The 27,710-nt window shown below is 36.1% G+C and overlaps 1 protein-coding gene across 3 annotated transcripts in view; it reads right to left on the bottom strand.

The window, feature by feature from the left end:
- Positions 1 to 25,441, bottom strand: part of LOC134793001 (protein outspread) — a 388,052-nt gene extending 362,611 nt beyond the window's left edge. For all 3 annotated transcript variants that reach the window (XM_063764508.1, XM_063764509.1, XM_063764510.1), the window contains exon 1: positions 24,960 to 25,441. In XM_063764508.1, coding sequence (XP_063620578.1) covers positions 24,960 to 25,076 — 117 coding nt within the window. In that variant the 5' untranslated portion in view covers positions 25,077 to 25,441. The remainder of the gene's footprint in view (positions 1 to 24,959) is intronic.
- Positions 25,442 to 27,710: the final 2,269 nt, after the last annotated feature.

Here is a 27,710-nt window from a genome sequence, read left to right as displayed (position 1 = left end):
TGTTACATTTTACCCGAAATATATTCTTAGGTAGGTAATAAACGCTTTGCTTCAGTAAAAATCATGTAACATCATCATATCATCAAGCTAGCAACACTGCGAAGTTATTCTTCTGGACATCAATGTAATGTAAAATAAGGCATTAGATAATTTCGTTATAATTAAATTTAGTGTCCGACCGAAACATGTTTTTTTGCCGAAACCGAAACCGAAGGTTCGGCTTTGGTCCCAGTTTCGGCCGAAACCGAAAGCGAAACCGAACCTTTTTGTACACTTCTTAAAATCGTTGAAAATATGTCATAAAACCGCTTTTTAGAGGAGAGAATTCGTAGAAATTACCTTATTTACGATTTTCGTAGGACCGAAAAGGTTTATACCGACAAGTGGTATTGTTGGAATCAGCATGGTCTACTGATTATCAAAATGCATGTTGTCGCTTCGGCAGTACTAAGTTTTTAACTTTTTTCTTATAAACATACCATGTGGGGTACCAAATGTAAGGCCTTTGTGAGTAGATTACGAATATGTTACATACTATAACATTTTCACTACTTGGTGTAACATTACATAGAAGGAAACGTTCAAAAATTACACAATGCAGAGTTGATTTTGAACTGCTCTACATTGAAAACTACTGAATGAATTATTCTAAAATACATACCAAGTGACTGTGAATATCCTCTATATAATGTTCAAAAATAATTAGCCAGAAATATAAAAAATAAGAGAAATAGGTACATCAATTTGAATAACAGTATAAAATACTATTATTTTCACTGAAAACATATCATGTGATGTGAGGTATTAAATGAAAGCGATTTATGAGTAAATTACAAATATATAACATACTAGAAATTTCACTTATTTGGGCGTTTAAATATACATATTTGTAATATACTGACAAAACTCTTTCTTTTCATATCCCACATGGTCTGTTTTCAATAAAAAAAATAGTATTTAGTAGTAGTCTACTGTAAGTCTGTAACAGAAATTTATACTGTTATTCAACTTGATGTACTTAGGTACGTGTACGTGTTAGTTAGTGCTTCTGGGCATTTTCCACAAATCGACAATCATTCGTGCCTATTTTGCGTGAAACGAAGTAGCGCTACTCTAATCACCCCAGTTCCTCCATGAACCCTAGCAAATAGCAAACTTGATGTACTTTTCTTATTTTTAGATAATTTGGTTAATTATTTTTAGACATAGTATAGAGAATATTCACAGTCATTTTGTATAAAATTTGGACTAATCCATTACGCCATTTTCAATTTTGAGCAGCTTAAATTCAACTCTTGATTGTCAAATTTTTGAAAGTTTTCTAACAATTTGTTAGACCAAGTGGTGACCATGTTAGGCTATGTTATATATTCGTAATCTACTCACAAAGCCCTTTCATTTGGTACCCCACATGGTATGTTTAAAAGAAAATAGTTTACAACTTTGTACCTACTGCCGACTTTACGTTTGACGTCATAGAAACACATTCCACCACTTTATGAAGCGACAACATGCATTTTGAATTTTGATAATCAATAGACCATGCTGATTCCAACAATATCACTTGTCGGTATAAACCTTTTTTCCTACGAAAGTTGCTATTCTTCAACTTGACCACTCCACTATTTATACACATTAAGATTGCGTCGACCGCCGGTGGCGCCTTGATTAGGGGAATTGTGTTTTCTAATAAACCAATTAATTTATGTATACATAAATCAGTATTAATATTGTTGTCCTACTTGTTGCCCAACTTTTGATCTTTGTCACATGTTTAGTTTCATAGTACGAAGTACCATTTCGTAAGTTTCGGCCCGGCCGAAAGGTTCGGCCGTTTTTTGGCCGAAACCGAAACTACGGCCGAACCATGATTATTTGGCCGAAACTGGCCGAAACCGAAACCGAACCTTCGGTCGGACACTATAATTAATGTAAGTAATATGATGCAAGCTTAATTATTCGAGTAAACAGGTATTTATCTAGTTGTAATCTTTGTATTTGCGACTGAAGGAATAAGTATCCATGGTTATGAAAAAAATTAAAAAAAAGTTTTTGAGAGAAACTTTTTAAACTTCCACAGTTATGCCATAGACGCGACACTATCGAAAGTGAACGCCGCACCTGTGACGCGACGTGACCGCGTCCTACTCTTTTCGTCAGGTCGAGCTATAAAATTACCGTTAAACTTTTCGAACTCGAAACAAAACACAAGAAACAGCTATCCGCGTAAACGCTATTCGGTGTTCGCAAACGGGGGTTATTGTTGTAATTCTGATTTTAAAACTAATTTTGTTTATGGGCGCCTAAATGTAAATTGGTTATTTATGTTGACAGTTATTAAGCGACAGTTTATGAGCATACTTATAACATATTAGGTAGAAATAAATGAAGATTAATAGTCTAGACCCTAGAACAGTCTTGCCTTGCACGTGGTTGGCGTTAAATTATTTTAATGCCCTTACAAACAATGGTCCGTTTAAGTTAAGTGCTTGTTGAATTCCAATACAGACCCATTAGTTAATTCGAAATTCGAATTCAAAATCTCATACGAATTGCCCAACTCCTAAAATGTCCGTGCGTATTTTAAATTTCGAATTCCATCTCTATACAGGAAGGAATGGTAACGTTTTTTGCTGCCAGTACCATGTATAGAATTTAGTTTGCTCTTCGTGTTCCCATTGCGACGGACAGGACAATATGAAGAGAAAAACGGGCGTACCAACACAAGCAAAAAAGCGTCCCACTGAAACATTCACCGTTGCAGACATGATTGAGTAATAATACATGAATTATTTACGATGTGGTAATTTCCTTGTGCGCCATTTTAGGTATTTCGCGGCCCTTGCGAAGGCGAAGCAATACTTTATGTTGATTGGCTAGATTTGAATTTTCTTTATTATGCAATGGCGGACTATTAAGGGACGGTATGTAGGTTTAAAGCGTTCGTCGAAGTTTTCCATTTGCCAGTTAGTTACACAACTGACAAACATGGCATAGTGACCTAGTACGGCTTCCATTTTGTTTTACGACCGTCACACGTGAAACGAAACGTTGACTTTTGACAAGGAAAAATCAATGGGTACAAAGAAGAATGTCAACAGCTCGTCAGTTAGAAATATAGGGCCCTTTCAACTGCCATTTCGAAACGCGCGTTCAATAACAATCGCGTCTCTAAATAATAATAAAAACAGCGATGCAGTCATAAATGGCAGGTTAAACAACGCCGAAACTTACATGGAAGTCTGGGCCAAAACATCTCTATAAGGCCATGAAACAATGCAAACTTAACTTTGCGACTAGCGGCAGTTAAAATCAATGCTGTACTTACGAAAACAGTAAACAACTTTTTTATTTACATTTCCGGCCATTGGCATAAATATGTTGGTAGTATTGGAGTTAGATAAAGAATTTCGTCGCGCGTAGGCGCGGGCGTTGGCGGGAACTAAACGTCATGATGACAGTTTTTTTTTTAACTATCCCATTGTTTGCCATCGGTTCTTTTGACGCCATAAATGGAGGTGATAAGTGTTTACACAACCACAGTTGGGTGAAGACGTCAATTTTCTGTAAATGGTAAAAAATAGAGCTACCATATTGATAGAGCTTTGGGAATAATTTTCCCATGGGCTTGAGCGATCTACGTGGAGTGTTTTATAAATATTTTATGATTTAAAGATATTCATTCATAAACGGGATCCCAGATTTAAATTACACGTAATACCTACTCTTCTACTATGATGTATATAAATGCCTTCCCCAGAATCTTGTAAAGCGGAGAATATGCCTAGATAACGCTCGTTTGAAAAAGAAGAGCTGTTTTACATCTTCATATAACTATAATTTGCATATCAAAATTGTATCACTTAAACACAATCTTTCAAAACTGAATGAGTATGATGAATGGCATATTTACATTCATTAAGAATGCATTACGATTGAAAACGTCCGGTGACATAATCCCGCCCTCACTACCCACCCCCCTTAACTCCAAAAAGTCGTAACCACATTACATTTTCAACATACATACGCCATTTTATTAGAATCAGTTGAGTGAATTACGCTCTAGTTCGAAAAGGGCGTATCTGCCGTTGAATTCTCAACAACTTACGCCTTTCTTGAACTTTCAAGGCCGGTAAGATAATTAGTAGCCTTGCACACCTGTTACCGAATACCGATAATTGGGACAAGTTTATCGGTTAATTATAATTACTAATTAGTTACAATCTCCTAGGGCCTAGAGTTTAGCCAGCAGCAGTGTTGCCAATTTAGAAACTTAGATTGCTAAATTAAGCTTCTTTTGAAGTTCTAACAGTCACAAACTTACACAAGTAATGATGAGTATGTTGGGTACGGTAAGGATACTAAAAATAAAAAAAAATTGTCATGGAGAACTTGCTTAAATATACCTACAGGAACATACATACCAACATTTCAAGTAAAATGACTTTAATTTAATTATGCATTTCTCTCACAGATACGACATTCTAAATGTGAAAATAAACAGCACATGTTTAACATAAATTCCTCTATCAAAGCCCATGATTTGAATATTAACATTACCGCCAAGTACCGAAACGCTAATAAATAATAAACAATAAAAATCGCGTATCGCACTTCATATCGATACAATTTCCAATCTTATTTCTAGAGAAATAAGGTTTAATTTCAGAATAATTACAAGCGAGATACGCGTTTGCGAGAGTTACGTTCAGATAAGGCGGTGCGTTTGGTACAGCACGTTGGTTCGAATGAATTCACTATTCAGCATTCGGCAACATTGTAAGGGGTTACTAAAGACCATTAAATACATAAAAACTGTTAAATGACGTACAAAGTCACCTCCTTCCTCAGTGTTACCTTACCAACATATTGTGGTTAAAGAATTTTATTCATCTCAATATTCAGCCTGCAAAGTTTGACTTTGACTGTGGTAATTCTTGAAAACATGTCTGGCGTCTGCGTCTGGAGACTTATATCCTTCATACCCTAGTTTTCGTTACTTTAATATTTTCTTCAAGCTTTAATGAAGTTATTAAGAAAAAGTTCAGTAACATATATGTACGTCATTTCCTTAACAAACTTTCTTCTTCGTCAACTTAATGATTCACAATAGGTATATAAATATGTATAGTATCTATGTAGGTTTATTTGTATTAAGTATATGTGTAAGTTTATCTACATAGTTTATATTTATAATATAGTCTTGTTTACAAATTCATTTACTTTAATTTAAAACACTGCACCTACTAAATCTTTCTGGTTTGACCCATTGGTTGACTGGTAGAGAATGCCTTAAGGCATTAAGTCCGCCTTTTGTACCTTCATGTATTGTGCAATAAAGATAAAAAATAAATGTCGTCTATTTTCTATGCCCTCAAATTCCGCACTAAACACCTTTATACCCTAATTCGCAACAGTTCGTCTTGTATGTATGTATAGCTGGTCAAGCAAATCTTGTCAGTAAAAAAAGGCGCGACATTCAAATTTTCTATGGGAAGATCTCCCTTCGCGCCCACATTTTTTAAATTTGCCGCCTTTTTCTACTGACAAGATCTGCTTGACCAAGTATATATGTAAATCGTATATTTCCATTCTATAATTTACCTGTCCCTGTTTGTACGTAGGCAGTGTGTTCAGTTTAGAATGTATAATGGAATGCTAACGACGAAAGATGGGCCAGTTCGGGTCAGCGACGAATTGCAATTGCGGAAACCAAACGTTTCTTATCTTATCTATACTATACTATACCTTTAACTATACTCTGTCCCCCTTATTCATAAACGTTTACTAAAGTTGACAAGCCGATAATAATCGTTTGTCCCTTTCCATCATACCAATACGTCGGAAAGGGAGAAACGATTATTATCGGCTTGTCAACTTTAGTAAACGTTTATGACTAAGGGGGTGTATCTTTAGGTATTTAAATAAATGTAAACAAACAATTTGTACATTTTCGGGTAGTTTGAACATTTATTGGTTAACCAACCAAATACAAAACCGCCTGGATCAATCACTGAACGACCTGACTTAACCTACATTATTTGATCGTGTAATGTTTTCTTCTACCCTCAACTGGCTTAATACTTACAATTACATAATAATATATTAAATATTATTGCCTGAATATTTAAGTCAATGTTGCGACGTGCCATTGCTACGCAAAATGTATGGAACATATTGTCTCTTAATTAGCGTCCGATAACATATATCTAACTTGTCTTGTTACTTTAATGTAGGCACCTGACAGTTTCTCCGTAAATTTCTTACCTGAAAACAAAAAAAACAGTTATAACATAACGAGGACTTGCGTAAATAATCGATTCAATGTGAGTAATAAATGCTGGCCACAACTCATTCCAGATTCGAAATTTAAACGTGACAGATAATTTACAGGGTGCGTTCCGTTATAAGGCTTTTAAGTTTAATTAAAACGGACGCGGTCGAAAAAATGTTTCAGTTCGTTCGATATTTTTTCGTTCAATACTTTTTCCTTATATATAGTATGTGAAGCATTTTTATTTTATTCGTATTTCCTATCTTTTTCTAGATCCTGGAAGGCAGTGAGATGAAAATTTTTAAATATGTGATTTAAAAAGAATTCATATTAAATATTTAAACAAAAGAGCTGGGTGACTTGTCCGCATGACATCTCAGACAGGAGTTCCTGCTTTCTGTGCTTGATATGCTACAACAATTTTAGTACGCAAAAAAAAAACTAAGTTTCCTACCTATCAAGCAAATCTTGTCAGTAGAAAAATGCGCGAAATTCAATTTTTCTATGGGACAATATCCTTCGCGCCTACATTTTTCAAATTTGCCGCCTTTTTCTACTGACAAGATTTGCTTGACCAACTATACTTTTCCGCTATGTTTAGGAAATGGTTTGTCTATAGTTTACAATTAAGTAAGAACAGTTGGTAGTACACGTAGGCACACGTAGGCGTCGAGGCCACACGTAGTACGTAAGCAAACAGTCAATGAAACAGATTGATGATGACGGAATGTTGGCAGCATTGTGGTGACAAATTGGCCCGCATTCTTTATTTGAATTTATAAATTGGTTGTGAGTGTATTGGAAATTGTCGATTGAATGGTAGGAAGGACTGTTTTTTATTTTTTTTACTAGTGCTTGCGTGTGTTTGTATTAAGTTTTCAGTTTCATCGAAAAAGATTTAGGTGAATAATTCAAACAATTTCCATACTTAGAAAATTAAATACAGAATACAAACGTTGTAATGTAATCTTTTTGTAATGAACATAACCACAATAAACAGTTAAAAGTCTGACCAAAGAGGATGTGACAGACGTTTAAATCGTTAAACTAATTTGTCTTGATTAACTAAAACATTTCCCACAAACGAGTTGCGGAAACTATGAAACTTCCAAGTAAAAGTAGACAGTAATCGACTCACCGATAACGATTCTCGATATACATAAGTTCTAGAATGTGATATCGGTATCTTATCGAGCTTGCTCTTATCTGATAATCAGATTTAGTGTTCTGATGCAATTACAACAAAAACGAATAAAAATAGTGTTATAAGTGTTGAAATAATTGTAAATATATTTGAAATATTTGCTGTAAACGCGCATTGTTTGTTTTGTGTAAAGTTACGAAAATGTCGAAAATATCAAAAAATGCTATTAGCCACTGTATTCTAGTCTACTTCTATCCAACTGCCGAGGGAGGGGATGGTTATATTTTATGCATAGGTATGTTTAAATACATAAAATATGTATTTAAGCACGTGTAAATAATGTTGTACGCAACATTTCCGTACTAGCATTATAAACTAGCAATTTATGATGCGTATCACATTAAAAAAATAAACTAAACAGCAAGTATCAATGTATGTACTCGTATAATCAATATCGCATTATATAAACGTGCGAAACTTTTCTCTACACATTAGCATTATTCGCACGTCGTCGAGTAATTAAAATCATTAACCAGTAGGAAATCATTGCCACGGATATCATTAATAGAACACCTGTGTTGCCACACTAGAATTTTTATTAGGTACTTCATGATCAAGGAAAGTATGCTAAGATTCTGCATAAATTAATGAGTAAGCGATTGTAAATAATTATTCTACTTCATTAAATGAGAAATCGCAGACTTAGGAAAGCTTGTTTTTATTAAGTAGGTATTTGTTACCCCCAGCGGAACTGAGGCGGCATTTAAGGTTAGAAGCTGACTGTGTGTGTTTGTGTGCAAATGAAATAAATGTTCACAAATATCTCCAAAACGGTACGGATAATTTAGTTCCAATTTTCTATAAAGGATTTGTGATGCGTTCAAGGCTTTCAAGCACCGAACTACTTAAAGGATAACTATCCCTGAGCTATCCATTCCATGTTATATATAGTATAAATAATGCTATACCATCAGCAAATAGTTTCTGCCCAAGGAGGCAATAATGTAGCTAGAGGCCAAGACTGGAAAAACTTAGCATGAGTCATCTCATAACAGGTTCCCAATCCAAACTGACAGATAAGTTCAAATCTCGAATACATAAGATCTTCGGCGCGATTTGCACCTTAACCACACTTCAACAGACACTTTATAGCATCATACACATAGAATTAACTTTCCTGTTTCAGCTTAGCACATGCAGCGCGCCAAAATTCTAACCAATAAAGTTCAAAATGGCGGACCAAACTACGCTCTGTACAACAACCAAACGCGCTCTATTTACACGAAATACGACTCTAAATTAAAACAATAAGATCGTTGCTAGATACAACTGTAGCAAACGTATTGGTTTTCAACTAAAACTACGCACACAGCAGTAAATATGATGGATTGGTTGCCTCGTGCGTGGGCATGGCGTCCTGCAAGTATGCTAATCTTCGCTGTTTGTTAAGTTGGTACACGGCAACATTCGATTGTTCTGCGTATTCGCGGTTGCGCCATAGGTGCGTTTAAATTTGACATTTGGTTGCGTGCTATGGTAAATGGTAATAATGGTTGTCACTTTTAAGTGTCTGAAAATGCTTGGTATTTATTATCCGTGGAAACAGTAAGCCGTGAATTTAGAAGGGGACGTTCCAAAACTTATACTTAAAACAAATGTTTCTTACAACTTGTTTTGGACCAAGCTATGACAAAATGTGGCCATGTCATTATTAACGTCAAATTTCTACTTTGCTCCGTTCAAATTAGTGCAAAGTCAGCTTAGACGGACTTTTTTTAGATTTTCTTTCAGGTAATTACTGCAAATCATCGCAAGACATCTTCAATACTTGTATAAAGATGTTACTTAGAATAGATGTACTCGTATCGTACCTATAAGTACCTAACAATACACCATCCGCCATTCTTTGACCATTGTGTCACAAGATCTTTTAATCACCTATTGAAATGCAATCACAAGTTGACACAACGTTCACTAACCATCCTGTTTATAAACACCAAACGATAAACACTGCGCAAATAGCTCCCAAGAAATGCCAACATGTCTCGAACGTCTCAAAACACCGCGAAACCCTGATACCAATAATATCCGGCGCAAACAAACAATGTTGACAATCATGACGGTTGAAACCCAATCCTTACCTGTCATTACGATTGCTATCAAGCGTACAGTGCGACATAAAATAGTAGAAATTAAATAAAAACCACTAAACCAAAAAAATTCCATAGGTTCCTAGTTGGCCGGTCGAAGTATGTAGCAGATGGCGCCAGCAGCATAGCTTGTCCTGTCAATACCTAGAATTGTGTCTAATTTTTGTTTTCTTTGAATGTAATGTTATGGCCTGGATGCCAGCCCTTTAAACCAAATCTCATAGAAAAAGGGGCAATCTATGATGGCGCCATCTATGCAAACGTTTAATAGTTGCCAATCCCATTGTTGACATGTTTAAGCATTTTACGTCAAAAATATGACAGTTACGTAGAAAGTGGCGCCCTCATTTAATTTCTACTATTTTATGTCGCACTGTAGTTAAACTCTCAAGTGAACCAGTATATGAACCCTCTCCGTTATTGGGGATCTCGAGATCACGTTAGCGACCGGGATTTTCGCGGTTATCAATACGAAGACCGCAAGGAAGGAAGAAGAAGGAAATACAAAATGTTTAGTATCTGCCCCTCTATCACTTGAATTTACAAGATCACATTGGATGAGCATCTGTACGCCGTATATGTGCTAGAGTTTGACCAAGAAAAGTCTGCAGAGATTTTGAGATTAAGAGCACACGCAGTGCCAGTGTTATTTATACGTCATAATTTCATAGAAGTTTAGACGTTTAAAATAACAACTGCACTGCACTGTCAAAATCTCTGCAGACTTTTCTTGGTTTAACTCTAGCGATGTGTACTGTGTAGACATCACTACATACGTGATTAGTGCTGTCTCGCTCACAAATTGGCGATAACCGCGGATCTCAAGGTCACATTGCACTGGTTCCCGAGAATGCGCTTGCGCACGCAATGACAATCAGCCAGGTACAAACAATAGCTTCTGAGTAACGTCCTGCGAAAGCAAACGTCAAACTGAAGATTAGTAAACCTTAATGCAGTGCTGTAAGGCTCACCGATCACCAGAGAAGGTTGCACGTACTCAACCCTTTGAACGCCACGCCTGTCGTGTGCGGCGCACCATCGCCAACCTTGTCGGAATGCACGAAGGTTGATATTCGGCTGTAGGCGCGCGCGTCACTTAACGTCTTTGGCGTTTAGGGTGTTGTACGAGTACATGTGTGATGTTTCCTTTGGCTGAGTGATGGGTGTCTACAAAATGATGAATGTGACGATGTATGTCCATATGTTTGTTTACGGATTGACTGCGAATATTTTGCAACGGACCAACTGCAGAATTGCGACATGAATTTATTCTGCAAATCATCATTTTTTAAACACAAGTTCAGTACCTATTGTTCCCGTCTAATTTTAGGGTTTCAGTGGAGTCTTAAATTGCTGTGCTTCATGAGAAAATTTTAAAGATATTTGTGTTGTGTTAAAAATTTCAATTAAGATAACGAAGATTTTGAATCGCGAAAACCCTAGAAAAGTCTGCAGAGATTTTGACAGCACACGCAGTGCAGGGGTTATTTTAGACGTCAAACTTCTATGAAATTGGCGACTTTCCTACTAGTCAAATCAGCTTCTTTTTAGGGTTCCGTACCCAAAGGGTAAAACGGGACCCTATTACTAAGACTCCGCTGTCCGTCCGTCCGTCCGTCCGTCTGTCTGTCTGTCACCAGGCTGTATCTCACGAACCGTGATAGCTAGACAGTTGAAATTTTCACAGATGATGTATTTCTGTTGCCGCTATAACAACAAATACTAAAAACAGAATAAAATAAAGATTTAAGTGGGGCTCCCATACAACAAACGTGATTTTTGACCGAAGTTAAGCAACGGCGGGCGGGGTCAGTACTTGGATGGGTGACCGTTTTTTTTTGCCGTTTTTTGCATTATGGTACGGAACCCTTCGTGCGCGAGTCCAACTCGCACTTGCCCGGTTTTTTATTCAAATAAGAACTCTACGCACGTCACATATATGTAGTTCTAATTTGAATGAAAAAATATCTCGATTAATCGGGTTTGACCGCTCACCCCTTGATATGGACTAATCTCCAAATAAATTATATTCTTAGTTGGTCAAATGTAAGCACATAATTTAATTTCATAAAGAGGATTTCAGCAACATTGTAATTCTTATATTACCATACATTGTCGCAAATTGAAATTACCTCCAATCTTATCCGAAAGACGTTGTCACATGATAATAGTACCATTACCATGTAAACTGCAAATGAAACATTAACTTTATCACCTAAATTGCTGTGTAAAATATACGAGGTTTATAACAAGAAAGGTGCACGTTACAACCAAAGTAGTGTCCTTTACGTCATTTTGTATTGTATGTGCGTATCGACGAAGCATCGATCATTGCGCGGGCACTGCCTGGGGGCAGTGCTGCTGTTTGTACTGATGAGTTCTGAGTTCTAGGTTATACAGAGTGGCAAAAGGAGCGTAGTCAGAAATAGATATTACTAAAGAAAGGGGATTAAAATAATGTTAAAAAACAAACATTTAGTACCTTTGTAAAACTCGGCCATTAGTAACGTAAAAAACCTTCAATGACTTCAATCTTCATTCCACGCAATACAGTAGAGGTGATAAACGGAGAGCGGTGGTAGCGTAGCTGTTAGAGCGTGCGACTTTTAATCCGCAGGTTGCGGGTTCAAACCCCGGCTCCCCCGGCCCCGGTGGCAAATGAGTTTTTCGGAACTTATGTAATGTACGATATATCATTTGATATTTACAGAAATACCACCAGTACCGTCAATTCTTGGGATTAGTTGTCAAGTGGACCCCAGGTTCCCATGAGCAGTGGCAAAAGGCCGGGACAACGCGAGGAAGATGATGATAATGAGAGGTGATAAGGGACTGTTAACTATTCAAATTCGCTGCGGGACTATGGTTGATAGAGTCAATTATTTTTCACACAAATTATATTTCAAAAACCTTCACGTCTGTTCCATCAAAGGAAAAAGGTTTTCTCTCATTCACCATTTTTAATTTGTATTTGCACTCGTCGTTTCATGCTGGTAACTACGGAGCCTTACGGAGGTATCTAAATTATGCATTCTCAATGGCGAAGCAAAATACCCATGAAGACCATGCATTGCTATTTGTTTAGTTCAGCTTCTGTAGCTCTCCCGACACCCGCTCCAGGCCCTACGGGCATATACACCAGCCCAAGCAAAAGCGCATTTGACGTAAGGGCCTATCTATAGGCACTTACGACCTAGCAGTATAAGTGATCAAGCCAAGAAACCCATTCGATATTCCTGTTAGCACTAAATTACAGCTTAATGAAACGTTCTTATACGCTTCTAAGGCGTAAGGCGCCACTAAGACGCTACCCGAGGAGTCCAGCTTTAATTGTATACAATTTTCATCTATTTTATTGCGAAACCGAGCTTTACACCCAGTTAATTCAATTTCTAGGAGCCGTAAAAGCCAGTTTCATTTAAAATTGCGTGTATCTATAAAATCATGACTTTGATTATCAATTGTTACTGTAGGATGCATAAAAAAGGGTAAGTTTAAAGATCTACCACAACAGAGCCTAGCTTTTGTAATATATGCCTTTTAAACATTGACATGATGTGTACTTCTAGTTTTAGAATAACTTCTAGGCACAAAAGTGAAAAAAAAAAATATATATTAAAATTCTTCATTTTTACAAGCTTTTTTCAGAGTGTTTGGGCAGAATTAGGTAGTACCACGAAAATCAAAATTTCGTTATCTGCCTCTCTACCGCTCGAATATGCAAGAGTAATCGTACTCGTACTCGTAGTGGTATACTCGTTTTTGTTGTCTTGGTCTTGGATATGAGTATAAAACAGAGCAAACCCAGGTTTACCTTATTAATTCTTTTTTCCCGATAAAACTACTTGTTCATATTTTCTTTCTTAAATATCATTAACCAGGCAGCCAAGCTTCCAATAACCTAGCCTACAATTTTGCCTAGAAGCATTTCACAAACAAGTTTATCAAGCCCCTTTTATTATCTCTATATAACCCAAAATTAGTTAAACTGGCCATAATTGAATTTACACCACTCAATTATTCTGTTTCAGTCAGTTAATTTCATCGCAGAAAACCTGGTTTTTAGTACGTATGTGTGGGTTTACGTTACCTTTCAAATTACCCACACATATGCCAAAATCTTGGGTACGCGTTCATAATCAAAACGAGCTGTCATTATTTCGCTAAGCGTTCCAAGTTGCAACGAAGGCGTTTCGCGGTTAAATATACTCTTGGTTACGGTAAACAAGCAATTACTAGATTACCATACTACTTATTGCAATTTACAAAATAAACCTTACAGTTTAGGTACTTACGCCGTAAAACTAACAATCAATATGTGAACGGTGTCAAGAATGACGTAACGGCCCAATAGTTTAAGAGGCATTTTTTATGGTGTATGTCATGGGTATTGGTCGCATATGCTAACGGTGCGGGTTCGGTCCAAACCGGAGTGGTGGGAACTCATATAGGCGTAGCGTGACCGGCATACAGCGGGTTGTCTTTGGACACGATTTGGACTGTCAAAATGTACATACGATTATGAATAACATGGATTTGTAGTTGTTTTATAAATGTATAAGTCCTAGAATACATTGTTGTCGGGCGATAGCGGAGACGTAAGTAAATGTGTATAAAGTTTATTTTTATTTCTTATTTATAGATAAAGACATGCGGCAAGCAGCTTTTAGTCCAACACTATCACACGCAAACTAGCTGAAACAAAAACAAAAACGAACGGCAATTAAAACCGCGCCTGCTGCATTACGCGCTCATTTGTGTATGCAAATCGATTAATAACTTTTAAAAAATCGTATCTTCCCACGTTACTCACTCTAATTTAAAACTCTAATTACAAGGAACAAGGTCGTATTTTACAAAAAAAACCCAAGCTCGATACGAGCATACTAAAATTATCAAAACTCGAAATGCCGCCATCTTGACTACAGGCGCGTTCGAAAACGAAACAAATTGTGTTCTTAATGTTTTAATTAAAGACGCCGCTTTTAGCCGCTATCGCTATATGCTCCGATGGTAAATATAAAGGCGAGTCGTGACTCATAGAAACAATTTACATATACGCCAGATAATGCTAAGTAAATAAAACCTGTCGAGTCGTTAACTCGTGTTCGATACGAGTAAAGCTAAGTTCACACGTTGCAACTTGCAACGCTAGAATTCAATTCACACACATGAATTGAGATTTCTCCTTTATTTACATAGCTGTTCTACATCATTGCTATTTACTGAGCAAGAGTTACAAATGTTGCCGTACGTAATGAGAATTCAAATGAATGACTTTCTTGTGGAAGTCATATTTATTACAGGTCACGTCGCGTCTGTTTATCGTAACTGATAATGCGAGGTATGTAATAAATACAGTACCGATAAAATCTTGACGACGCGACGCCAGCCTAAGCAATCAAATGCTATACGCTTATAGTGATTTTGAAGTGTAACCAAACGTGTCTAGCATCACTAATTAATGTTAGTAAGGTAGGTAAGACTGCATCTTTTAATAAATCTAAACAAAGTACTCGTACTGCGGTTTGCTTAAGTTTTTGTATTGCAGACAGCTTTTAAGTATTAGAGACTGGGCAACTTTGTCTACTCAACTTTATATACATACAGTCTTAACTAGTCTTAAAGCTCATTAAGACGGCGCGCGAAATCGCATGCGATTTTAGTTACATTGCGGACTATTGAGGTTACAACAATTCACCCGACCGATCAAATATCGCAATGTAATGAAACTCGCGTGCGAGTTCTAGCACTGCACCGTCTAAATGAGCCTTTAAAGAAATTTTTATGTAAAGATAATTATAAACAAAGTCCTTCATCGCACAAAAAAACGCCTATTAGCGTCAACTGCGTGATATATACCAACAAAACATAAAGGTATAACAACACGACTCACTTAACTCGATACTTTAACCGATAATCGATATCCATAACACTGTTTGACCACATCGTCATATAATACTGGCTGATATTTTAGCTAAAAAAACACGCGGCGGACACAGAGCCAGTCTGACAGATGCGTTCGTGAGAACTCGCTACGTAAATTTGATATGTGCCGTAGGCAAGCTTCGGAAACTTCTAAGGGTCAATGTTCATAACACTGGAGCGTCGTCGAAGCGTGTCAGCCACGCATAATTAAAAAAAAAACACAATTGTCTTAAGATTTTACTTTTATGTTGCTTGTACTTTGAAGGCTTATCTAATCTTATCGCCCTAAAAGCTGTGTACAACTCGATGCGATGTTTTTAGGCCTATGTAACTACGTTATTTCAGACAGATTTCAGTGTTATCAAATACTTAAATACGTAAAAAAATGCCTTCCCATCTCCAAAGTTAAAAATCAAACCTTTGTCCATGACATTAGCGTTTGAAATAGAATAAAAAGCCAGCACTATCTATGGCCTTTGAACCTATATGACAGGATTAAAAATTGACCGTATGTGCTTAGGATAATTCGACGTATAAATCTTCCGTAAAGATTTAGTACTTTGTAACGTTATACAGCCCTTTGAGAATAGGGATAAAGGAGGGCCATTAAACCTATGAGTATGTGAATTATACGTACAATGCATTAATGGGAGGCATCAGTTTGTGAACTGTACTTACTTATTTATTGTTATAAAGAACTTGCGTCTCTACAGGCTTATAGCGTGTAAAAAAAAGAAACAAAATCAACCGAATCGTGAATTCAGTAAAAAAAAAAGAATTTCACGTGTTTTGGAACGCAACTTATGTCATGTTTAAATTCGAAGTACTTAATCGTTAATTTGCCACTTTAGGAACGCATTTTCGTTTGCAATGACAAGTTTTGTTCTTTAAATTAAAGTAAGCTTACAGATCAGTAAATTTACATATACAAGAGCAGTAATTTTACACATACGCTCTAATTTATTCCCTTAGCGATAAAGTTGTGCTCTGACAATTTTAATTTTTAAAGACCTTGCCTGCTTAGCTACTTCTATTGTTGACCGTACATAAACTACGGACGAAATTTGGAAATTTTTCAAAGTTTTCTGCACTCCACCTGACCACTGTGACCGCATGATACCTGTGGGAAGACTTGGACGACAAAACTTGAAGAGATTGTGATCAGTCTTTTATTTTCAAAATGGGAGAGTCTTTCTCCACAAATTGAAGGAGGTGGACGAAAAAAGTAAATGCCAATCATAAAAATGTAAAAGTATGCACGCTAGTGCAATAGTAAACGTCCAAGTATTTGATTTTTCCAGACTTAACTGGCATTATACGTGATAAAAAATAAAGCACTCCAGGCGTCACACAGCCAACATTACGAAGCAAAGATTAAGAATGCAAATATTTGTTATACAGGTGAGATAATGATAGTACGCAGACATAGTGATCTGTAGCGTAGAGAGAGTAAAATATTGCGTAAGCGCACATCTGTGTGATGATATGAGTAAAAGTAGGGAACCTTTACTGCGCGCCATCTATGAGCAAAAACAGCTGTTCATTCAAGCTTTCCTACTGCTCTTGTTTTATGTTTATAGGACCTGAATTTGTAACTAGATAATATTTTCCAGCCTGCAATAGGTATAAACAGTTGATTACAATACATAGGTATGGAATAGTTACAATTTACTAAATCTTAGTTTTGCTTTCCGGTATAAAATCAATAAGTAGACTTATTTTTATGTTTAGAAAAAGTATTGTCGATTACTATCTCGCTCTAGGAAATATATAACTCCCTCTATTGCAACACTGAAAGGAGGATCCCATTATAAGGAGAAGGACTAATAAGATTTCAATAAACGAAAATCACGAAATATATCATGAGAATATTTGAAAATTATGATTGTGTCAAACACAGAGAAATCCTAACTGAATGTCTCGTCTTATTCCCATAGCTCGTCTGTCAACACTTCAGGTTTCATTCATTAAAGCGTTGAATAAGATATTGTTCCTGCAGCCTACTTAGATAACTGCATTGTGGCATACCAAGGCTATCGAGTTACTCGCGCCGCTCTCATCGGACGAGGTTCTCAGGTAAAAACGGAAACTAAAACGTTGTTTGTTGTATTTGATGTAGGTTAATTAAGTTGGTTAGGTTAAGTTGATATTTTGATGTATCCTGTTGTTTAAAATTGTTGAAAATTCTCCTTGAATTTTGCATTAGCTGGATTTTTAAATATATGAGTTCTTGTAGCGAGGCCAATCTGACAGTAAAATATCGAGATCACCAAAACAAAATTAAAACATTCCAAAAAGATCGCTTACGACAAAAAGATAAGGATGGAAATGTTTGATCGTGACGCAGCGGGGATCCCGACCGGTTTTCGAAAAAACGAAAAAGGCAGCGCCGAGTTACGCCAAGCACTTGTTTCCCAAGTAGGTGTCGGTTTTAATTGTTCGCTTTATCCGGTGTCACGTTCGTTCCGCGACCCACATAATATCGTTCGCCCATTGTGCCCGTAACGGTCCACAGATAGCATAGCGTCGGATAGCGACGTGTTAATTCGCTGGACGCGACGTGTCACAGAGACAACGGCAAATGCTCCTAACTCAGAAATATCGTTTTCCTAACCTGTTTACCCTTCGTCTTTTTTGTTTCTGGAAATGAAATCTGTATACGGATACGATTTGATTACTCAGTTTTCTAGTGGAGTGTTAATTGGCGCTAAGATCGATTTCCAAACCATTCATTCTCATGCATTAGGCGTGTTCACAAAAATGCCGGCCGGCAGGGCGAGGCCGTTGCACCTGGCGATCGCGCCGACGCATTCCTCACGCACTCCTTTTTATGCTACACTACAAGTTTAGCCCAACCATTGTAACATAATCTCCCTCGCCGCCCCCTTTCAGACAACCGCAGACTAGAAAAGGTCACGGTAGCACCCAGCAACAGCTCCCACTTAACTGGCTACCTTTATAGGAACGGTTTCTTTTTTTTAATTTAACTATTCCATCTCCACGTCTTTGTTCAGATCAATGTTTTTTTGGGAGTAGTGACGCGAGCGTCGCGCTAAGTATAGAACAAATATTTACATTTTGTGAAACTTATGTAATTAACTGATGGATTTATGAAGCCTTAAAGGGACACTTAAACTTTGACAGAAGGAATTATTTAGTTGTCTCCATGTGCTCCACTTTTAAATGACTTCACAATTTTTTTAAGCTCATGGTTATTAAAAGATAACCAGCGCAGAAGGTCGAAGCTATAACCATTAATATCCAGTTTAATTTTGCGACTGTCCAACAAGATAAAAAGTATGTCGAAGTACTAAATAAAACATTACAAGTTTGCGTAGCGTTAACCGCAAAAATGCGTGCGCCGGCGCCACTGGCAACGGAAACACGCTCGTTTTTATAAAACGTTGAATTTGTTAAACAAACAATTGTGACCCACAGACCTTTTGCATCGCCGATTTAGCATTGTATACATACAGAGAAAACCTCTTCACATAACATACTCTATTATAAATTACACGCTTAATTATGGTCATTATATCATTATAAACACGATGCCTATCACCACTCAACGACCCGGAATCGCTTGTAAATATCAAGAGGAAATGCCATATATCACGCGGTTTTTTATGCAAATCACTCCACAACTCAGCCAATCAATTACTAGGAAGACAATTTGCTTAATTAGCAAACTTTCACCTACATAATAGCTGCATAAGTCACAACTTTAACAATGTTGTTTAACATTAACATGCTAACTTATCTTTTGTTATATCCATCTGTACAAGAAATTTGAATTTCGGCGAGACTTTCTTGTGTTTTTTACAACCAGTGATTCTTTGCAGCGATTACACGCACGTGCTTATTTTACTTGCATTGCAAATGTTTGTGAAATACAGTTAAATATTAAAGTGAACAATCATCTGTAACGGTTTATCAGGAGGCCTTTACTAAATAAACTATTCGATCGTTACTCTGCCTTCAAATTAGAAATCCTTTCAAAGCAACTATTCAAGACTGTGTTGAGAAACAGAATTCTATCAGCAACCAATACGAGTCCAACAAAATCCATTCATTAGCTCAGAGTCACGTACGAAAGGCAGTTTAAGTATAGAAAAGATAGGTTTATAAGGCTTTTTGGGTTGGGTTGAGCTAGCGTCCAACCTGCAGCTCTCCATAAACCTAACAACTCTCATTACTGTCGCCTAATGTCGTCTATTTAGCGAGCCGACCGTTCAATCGATCGTTAACTTCCTATTCGCGTCGCATCACCTTGCGCACGCGCAACATGGACAACATGGCGCATGTCAGCTTCGTTAGCTGAGCATTTGTCAAGATAATAATTGTCCGGACAAAACCTTTTTAGGTGGACATTTCCGCATCATGAATAGAGAAGTCTTAAACGTTAATCGTCTAGTTTAAACGTATTCTCTACGGTTTTAAACGGATAGGAATAAGGTTGGAAACGCATAAACTTTGTTAAATTCGTTTAGACAGCCTTGCTTCAGTTCTGACGTTTAGAAACCAAATTGGGATGTTATGTGTCTAACGTGCTTGACGAGTGTCCGTGAATCTAAGTTAATGTTATAGTATGGCATTTATATTCTGGACGCCATTACTGTCACTGTCACTAACTGTCACACCTTTTATAATTGTTACGGAAAACTCGGTAAATAAATTCTAGATGTCCATTGGAAAATAACAATTAAATCATTATTTTTATTTAATATCATTTTAAATAAATTGAGCCTAATATACCTAGATATAAAAACAATGTTTCTGATTATTTGTTTATTCACATTAAAATGATTATTTGAATACAGTAACACTTACAATATTGTTTACAAAAAAAAACAAATACAAGTTTACGGAATAATATATGAACGGGCCTCAACAGGGTTACTTATCGTGATAATGTTGGTACAGGTGCGGTGCGTATCTGCGTAAGTAAATTATATTTATTTAGACCAAAATTATCAGCATAATTTACAATGACATGACGCTTACTTTATGGTCTAACCTTATTAGTAATCATAAGATAGTTATTAAAAAGTAAATGACAGCTGACATGAAAGAGCATTGTGTCTATGGTGCTTGTGGTTAGCGCGGTCATCGAGACAAACGATTTGCTAGTTGCTTAGTTATTTTTAAAACGTTGAATAAACAAAATGAATCATGCACAAGTATGCGTAAAAACGACCTCAATTGCTTTTTGTTTACATGTGTTTACCTACTGACTTTCTCAAGTTTCTGGGTTAGGACACTTTAGCATTGTGAATTACATTATGTGACTTCTTGAACTGACACTACCGGTTTTTTTACAGCCAACTTGGCTTAAATAACTATCTTGAGATAAAGTTTCCTGATCGTAAAGATTGACATCTTCACTTGCATACATAAACGGACCGATAGAACTAAATATTTCTACGGTCCGTAACATATGTATGTATAGAACTACTAATTGATTCGATAGGTAAGCTACATAATAATCATTTAGACCAATTACTTAGATTAGTGTTGTTTTATACTTAGTTAGAAATGCGAAGAGCATCTAGAGATAGACCAAGAAAAATCTGCACAGATTTTGACAGCACACGCAGTGTCAGTGTTTTAAATTTAATACGTCATAATTGGGTACTTTCCTCTACTTAAAATAAATTATTTCACACCGTGCACGAAATAAAGCACCAGATCATTATTAGAAAAACATAGATAGCAGTTATTTTTAAACACAATTTCTATTTAATAAATCGGATGGAAGTATAAAAAGTAGGTGAGTTGACTGTGACGTCACTACACACGTTTTCATATAAATTCCATATTAGCAAATCGTTTTGACAGTTCTAAAAAAAACCGGGCAAGTGCGAGTCGGACTCGCGCACGAAGGGTTCCATACCATAATGCAAAAAAACGGCAAAAAAAGACGGTCACCCATCCAAGTACTGACCCCGCCCGACGTTGCTTAACTTCGGTCAAAAATGACGTTTGTTGTATGGGAGCTGGTGACAGACAGACGGACGGACGGACAGCGGAGTCTTAGTAATAGGGTCCCGTTTTACCCTTTGGGTACGGAACCCTAAAAAGAAGCTGATTTGACTAGTAGGAAAGTAGCCAATTTCATAGAAGTTTGACGTTTAAAATAACCCCTGCACTGCGCGTGCTGTCAATATCTCTGCAGACTTTTCTTGGGTTAACTCTAAACAACATTTTCGCGATTCAAAATCTTCGTTATCTTAATTTAAAAATCTGAATAGACAGTGTCCTGTCCTCCTGTCATTGCACATACCTATCAGCGTTTTAATTTCAACACTGCCAACAATAAGAAACAAAATGGATGGTCAAGGACATCGATAATTAGATAAAGACCGATTACGTATTGTTCCATTATCAAAGTACCTACCAATAGTCACACGATAGAAGCGATGTTACAGGACCTTCAATTAATGCTATTTGGAAATTCATTTCACAATTTATCTACGATAATTTACTACGTTCGTTGCGTTCGTGTCATTGCAATGCATATCGGACATTCATTTCTCTATGTTGGTTGAGAAAGTTTCACTTCTCCTATGATTTAATTGGCATATACGTCTTGCAACTTTGTAAACGGCAGAGAGGACCTACCAATTAACCATACCTACAGCTAGCATGAACTTAAGTAAAGTCCTCATTATAGACGCTTCTTATTTACTTGGTTTTAATTGTTTTTCTCAACTCAACCTGATTCTTATATACAATAAAAAACTTTGAACTTGAACTAAAAAAAAAGAATATATAGGTAATAAAAGTATCAGCAGATTTAGAAATCCCTCAAGCTAGAATTAGTTAGCTCTAAGTGGACGATATCAACTATATGCTTGTTTGCCACCTAAAAAATGTGTATACTTTACTTTAAACTTTAACCTTGGACCCTAAGCTAAAGTTGTAAGTAAATTAAGTAACTTGGCTGTAAGCTCTTCTTTGTTAATTTTGGTCACAGGTGTTTTATTCATAAGTCATAACATAAAAGATATTGTATGGGTACTGAGTAGGTAATTCTGTAAAATATATGCTTTGAAATGTATTAATTAAAATCGTACGTATACCTAATATACAGTGTGTAAGTCTAATACGGGCGATAAATTAAATCGGACATAGTATTCATTAGTGTAATCATGAAGTAAAAGGTTTTTTTTAAGTTGCAGTTCATTACGAGCCCATAATTAATTTTTTTTAAATTTCTCAGCAGCAATGTACTGTAAACATGGTTGCGGTACCGAAATGTCAAATGTTCATTAGCAATACAACAATAGCATTTACAAACTTACCTATCTGGAGAAACATTCACAATACATGTTAGCATTACACTGCGTTTAATGTTTTGTAGTTATTTTGGTAGATTAAAGTACTACTAGGCGTGTTAAAAGATATTAAATCTTATTTATTTATCATGTTTATCAACAAGAAACTGACTTCATTTTAATCAGTCACGATAACAGCACTTGACGTGATTATTTCTAATCTGAGCAATAGACAAGCACCTTTGATAGCACACCTTTTTTGAAAATTCATTTAATATCAGTATCTCATAAGTGATTATTGTGTATTCATTTCGTATTTAATTTGCCTGATTTTTTATACCAGGATGGCGGAAAATAAGCATACGGCCCGCCTAATAGTTGTACAGTTATTACCAAAATTATTTCGAGAATTAACTAAACCGTCTAAACACCACAAAACTTGGTACATTGTGTGAAAACGTGGCAAACTCTTTGGTGGAATTGCAAGTTTCTTATTTTATTTCAACTCTGATTTGACAATGTCAGTCTTTCGATTCAAAAGTAATCGTATGTTATAAAAATGCCTCGTTTAACAACTTTTACTGCTCCTGAATTAATGGACATGATTTTAATTTACGGTGAAACACTACAAAATGGTCATCGAGCGCTAGCTGTGTACAGAGAGCGATTCCCTCATCGGGTTGTACCAAGAAACGCTCGAGTAATTGTAAACGCGATACAGCGAGCTCGCGAAGGATTGCCCGTAACTGGAAGGGTGGAGGGAGCAGCTATTCACGATGAGCTTCCAGTTCCATTGCAAGGCCGAATCCTTCGCCATTTTGCACTTAATCCTGAAAGTAGTACAAGGGATGCAGGAAGACGATTTAATATGAGTTGTTATTTTATGGAGTCAATCAAACGTCGTTGCGAAACCTGTTCTGAAATACAAGGAAGGCACATCGAGAATAGGTATTTGCGGCGAAACCGGCAAAACTAAACTCAGGTTTCTCAGAATTTGTATTGTTGTAAATTGTGTTTTTTAGTTTTCTTTTTTAGTTGGTTTTCTTTAGAAGTATTTCAGCAACTTCAGTACATTTCAGTTGTAATTTCAATGGGTCGTTATTAAAATAAATGATTGCTTTAATAAGATTTTTTGATGTAATTTGATTTTAAACTAGGTAGTCATTTCGTCAGATAAAAAACCTTATTTATTATTTACCCGCTCATGACAGTTAATGACATTACATACGCAATAGGAGTTTTTGAAAGTAACTGTCAACGAGCGTTTAACGTGAGTGTGTTTGCAACTTTGCATTACATTGCGGGCTGAATTATTTTGTATGGACAAAATTATTGTTGCAACTTTAAGTAAATGTTATCTAATTACCTTTACTTTGTCCTATACTAACCACCGTTAAGAGATTCGCCCGTATTAGACTTACACACTGTATAAATATTTATCTGTGATACCTAATTATCAAACTTATTTTTTTTTTTTTCGTCCACTTGGACAGGCTAAAGCTCTAAGCCATACTGCCTTGTCATAAGTAGATTTTTTTTCTTTTTAGTAAGTTCATATCAAATTTATTACAGTAAACTGCCAAAGCATCTAATTGGATGAAGTACTCAAAATTATTTGTACTTTTTAATTCTAGTTCGTTTTTTTAGCATTAGAAAAAAGGTAAACAATTTGATGTGTTTAATAATTGAAAAACACGTTGTAAAAATAAGTCACGGCAAATATGTAACAATTATGAATCTAATACGAACATTTATATTGTTCTGCTTTCAGAAGTAATAGTTACTGATTTTTAAAAAGCGTTTTTAATTAAAAGACATGTCAAGATCGCTTACCTTCTTTCTAATGCTAAAAAACGAACTTATAGACTAGAATAGCGAGTGTTGGAGATCACTTTTAAACACTTTGCTTATTACCTGCCTACTTAAAATTCTCACGAGTTTTTTTTCTAGCAAGTTAAATACGTACGGTACGTATATGTACTGCAATAGTTAATTATATAGGAAGGTAGATTTTAATAACACGATGAAATGAAATCCGTTAGGTCAACAGCAGTGGTCAGCCCACGCACACATGCATATCTCTATCGAACTAACGACACACCTACACGCGAATATTTCGTGTTGATTAGAAACTTGTTTTTTTTTTTTATTTACGACCATAAACAAAAATAGTTTTTTTTATTTACCCGATTAGATTCCAAGGCTTCGGCGCTGTGCTCCTCCTTCTGCCGAAAGCAATTAGTGCACTTGCTCTTATTGAAGATGTTGGGAGCGAATTTCCTGCAATCCGATCGCCCAGACATGGTTGCCAGAGGTCAGGGTCATTCAGCGTTCACTATGTCACCTTGCACAGCATGGTGCAGCTAAAACACCAACACTAGACGATTTAATCGTCAAAAACACGTATAGTATTATCACGCGCACCCACCGGTCAGCTATCAGCTAAATCACAGCAAGTGAAGTGTACGTCAAACGATAACACATGCACTGACACAATCTTCCCCGGCACCGAACACCGGAGTAGTCGAACTATCGCGTAAACAATAAACGGGATGACGTCAAATTATTAAACAATTAACTTCGATATTACAAGAAACACGCGTAAACCGCGAGCGCGCAGCGACACGACCGCCCGTCCATTTTACATCTGATAGAAAAGCAGCAAGCAGCGAAGTTGTTGTTTTACAACTTCTCTTTTCTTGTTCAGTATACTGTGTCTGGCTTTCGATGTAGTAGTGTCTTTTTCTGTGTGGGCGTGTCTGTGTGTCTCTTTCTAACTAACGTGTTGTGAATAGCTCTGTCATTGTCAGACGTTTCATTAATCACGTTACTTGATAGTGCCGCCATCTACAAGGAGAGTGTGACAAAATTACCTATACGTACCTGCGAACATGGCGTAGGCGCATCGTGGTTTCAACGTGAGAGGTTACATTGGTTTTAACATCGTGCAAGAGATGGCGCTGTTAACAAAATTTGAATTACGATGGTACATTCATACTTTTTATGAATTAAAATTTCATAGGCTCATCACCTTTATTGATAAATTCACAGTAAGAATAAATTATATGCAATAAATTCAATACATATTCCATTTTTGTTGGTAAGTACCTCTTCACGTGAATATATGTGACGTCCCACGGTCAAAGGTACCTTATGGCGGGTATGGAGTTATGCATACCCCAGTAATCTACAATAAATAAGCTATCGATAACACAAAAGATCAACCTTCAAGGTTGCGTAGTTACAGAGATATGATTTTTTGAAAATAATGTTGTGAAATGAGCAACTTTACGATAGAGAAGTTTTAAGTTTAGCCGCCTAAAAAACTATGTTCCTGAAGTAAGTTACATAGTTGACTACAAGTAATAATGCCTTATATATCTGAGATTAAAAAAATATTGCGACTTGTTCTGTAATGCAAATAGAAACTTTTGATATCGACTGATTTATGTGTATACTAACCAATCTCTTGAAAATAAAGTTTTATTTCATTTTCACGATTGATTGCAATGAGCTCTCAAGATTTAAATTTTATCTATTAGAAAACGACACTGACAGACAGTTTAAGCAAAAAACAATACCGATTTAGAGGTGAAAATGTATTTTCTGATTTTTTCATATAAAATCACAAAATTGAATATTTTTACTTTTAATGTGACACACAATCAATTTTTCTGAGCACATATGAAAGAAATTCTGTCATTCAAATGAAATAAATCCTAAAACCCCAACTAAATACTATATTTAACCCCTTATGCCACTTTAAACTTACATAACAATAACAGTATTTGCTCCATACATTTACGAAAAGGTACCTTATGGAAATAAATCTAATAATACATCACTACAAAATATCAATCATATTATAGTTTATCTTTTATGAATAGAAAATATTAATTTACATTAAACTGCCCCCAATTTAATTAGTTCTTCGTCATAATAATCTTAAAAAAGACCAATAATTTGTATGTAATGAAAAGGTACCTTGTGGTCAAGTTACATGATGAGGCATGATGATAATGGAACAGTTAGGATAAACTAATAATATTTTGGGGTTAAGATGGTATAAATCGTCTATTTCTTATCAATAATATATTTCGGTTGCTATTAAAGATAAGCGGCATTGAGGTTCAATGACCTCAGATATTCCATAAGGTAATGCGTCGGGTATTGGCATTTTTCAGCAAACCAATGGCTGATTTACTGCATGCGACCAAACCAAATGAAGATTATTCTAGTTAAGAAAGACTTGACGAGAGTAACTTTGGTATAATAGCAGTCTACTTGGATTTGTGATGTCGGTCTATGTACGGTTATAATATTTGCGAGGCGCCCCAACCAGAACTGAAATTATCAAATTAGTTTTGCAGAATGCTAATACAGTTCTCTACCAAACTTCTTTTCCCGTATTGACTAGTTTTTTTGGGAATTTTCAATCTTTTTTCCATAAGGTACCTTTTCTACTAAACTCTGAGACGACATTACTAGGCTTATAACTAACTTATAACAAAAATAAAAACAGGTAAACAAACGTTACGCATTAAGGTTTCAGATCACACAATAAAAAAAAATTGAGCATTTTTTCACCTCTTTACAAAACATTTAATATCTCCGAAACTAGAAACCCTCATAAGGTACCTTTTCCCGTGGAACGTCACATATTAAGTAGTGTTGCTATTAGAGAAAATATTGTGTTTTTCTGGGAAACTATGTATTTAACACGAAAATGGTAAAAATGGTTTGCGATTAAACTAATATTAGTCATTACCTATGAAATTGGCGTTTTGTTCGGAGAATTTCAACGAAACACGAATTTCCATACAATTAATTTTGCGGATATTTTTTTGATGGCTAATTCAAACCAAACAAAATTTTTCCAGTAATTTTTGACACCTTTAAGGTATGTTTTCAATATCTCCATTTCTTGAAAATTGGTA

This window comes from Cydia splendana, chromosome 8 (genome assembly GCF_910591565.1).
Source record: "Cydia splendana chromosome 8, ilCydSple1.2, whole genome shotgun sequence".
Classification (NCBI taxonomy): domain Eukaryota; kingdom Metazoa; phylum Arthropoda; class Insecta; order Lepidoptera; family Tortricidae; genus Cydia; species Cydia splendana.
The sequence above is the reverse complement of the archived record's forward strand: the minus strand, read 5'-3'. Positions and strand labels throughout refer to the sequence as shown.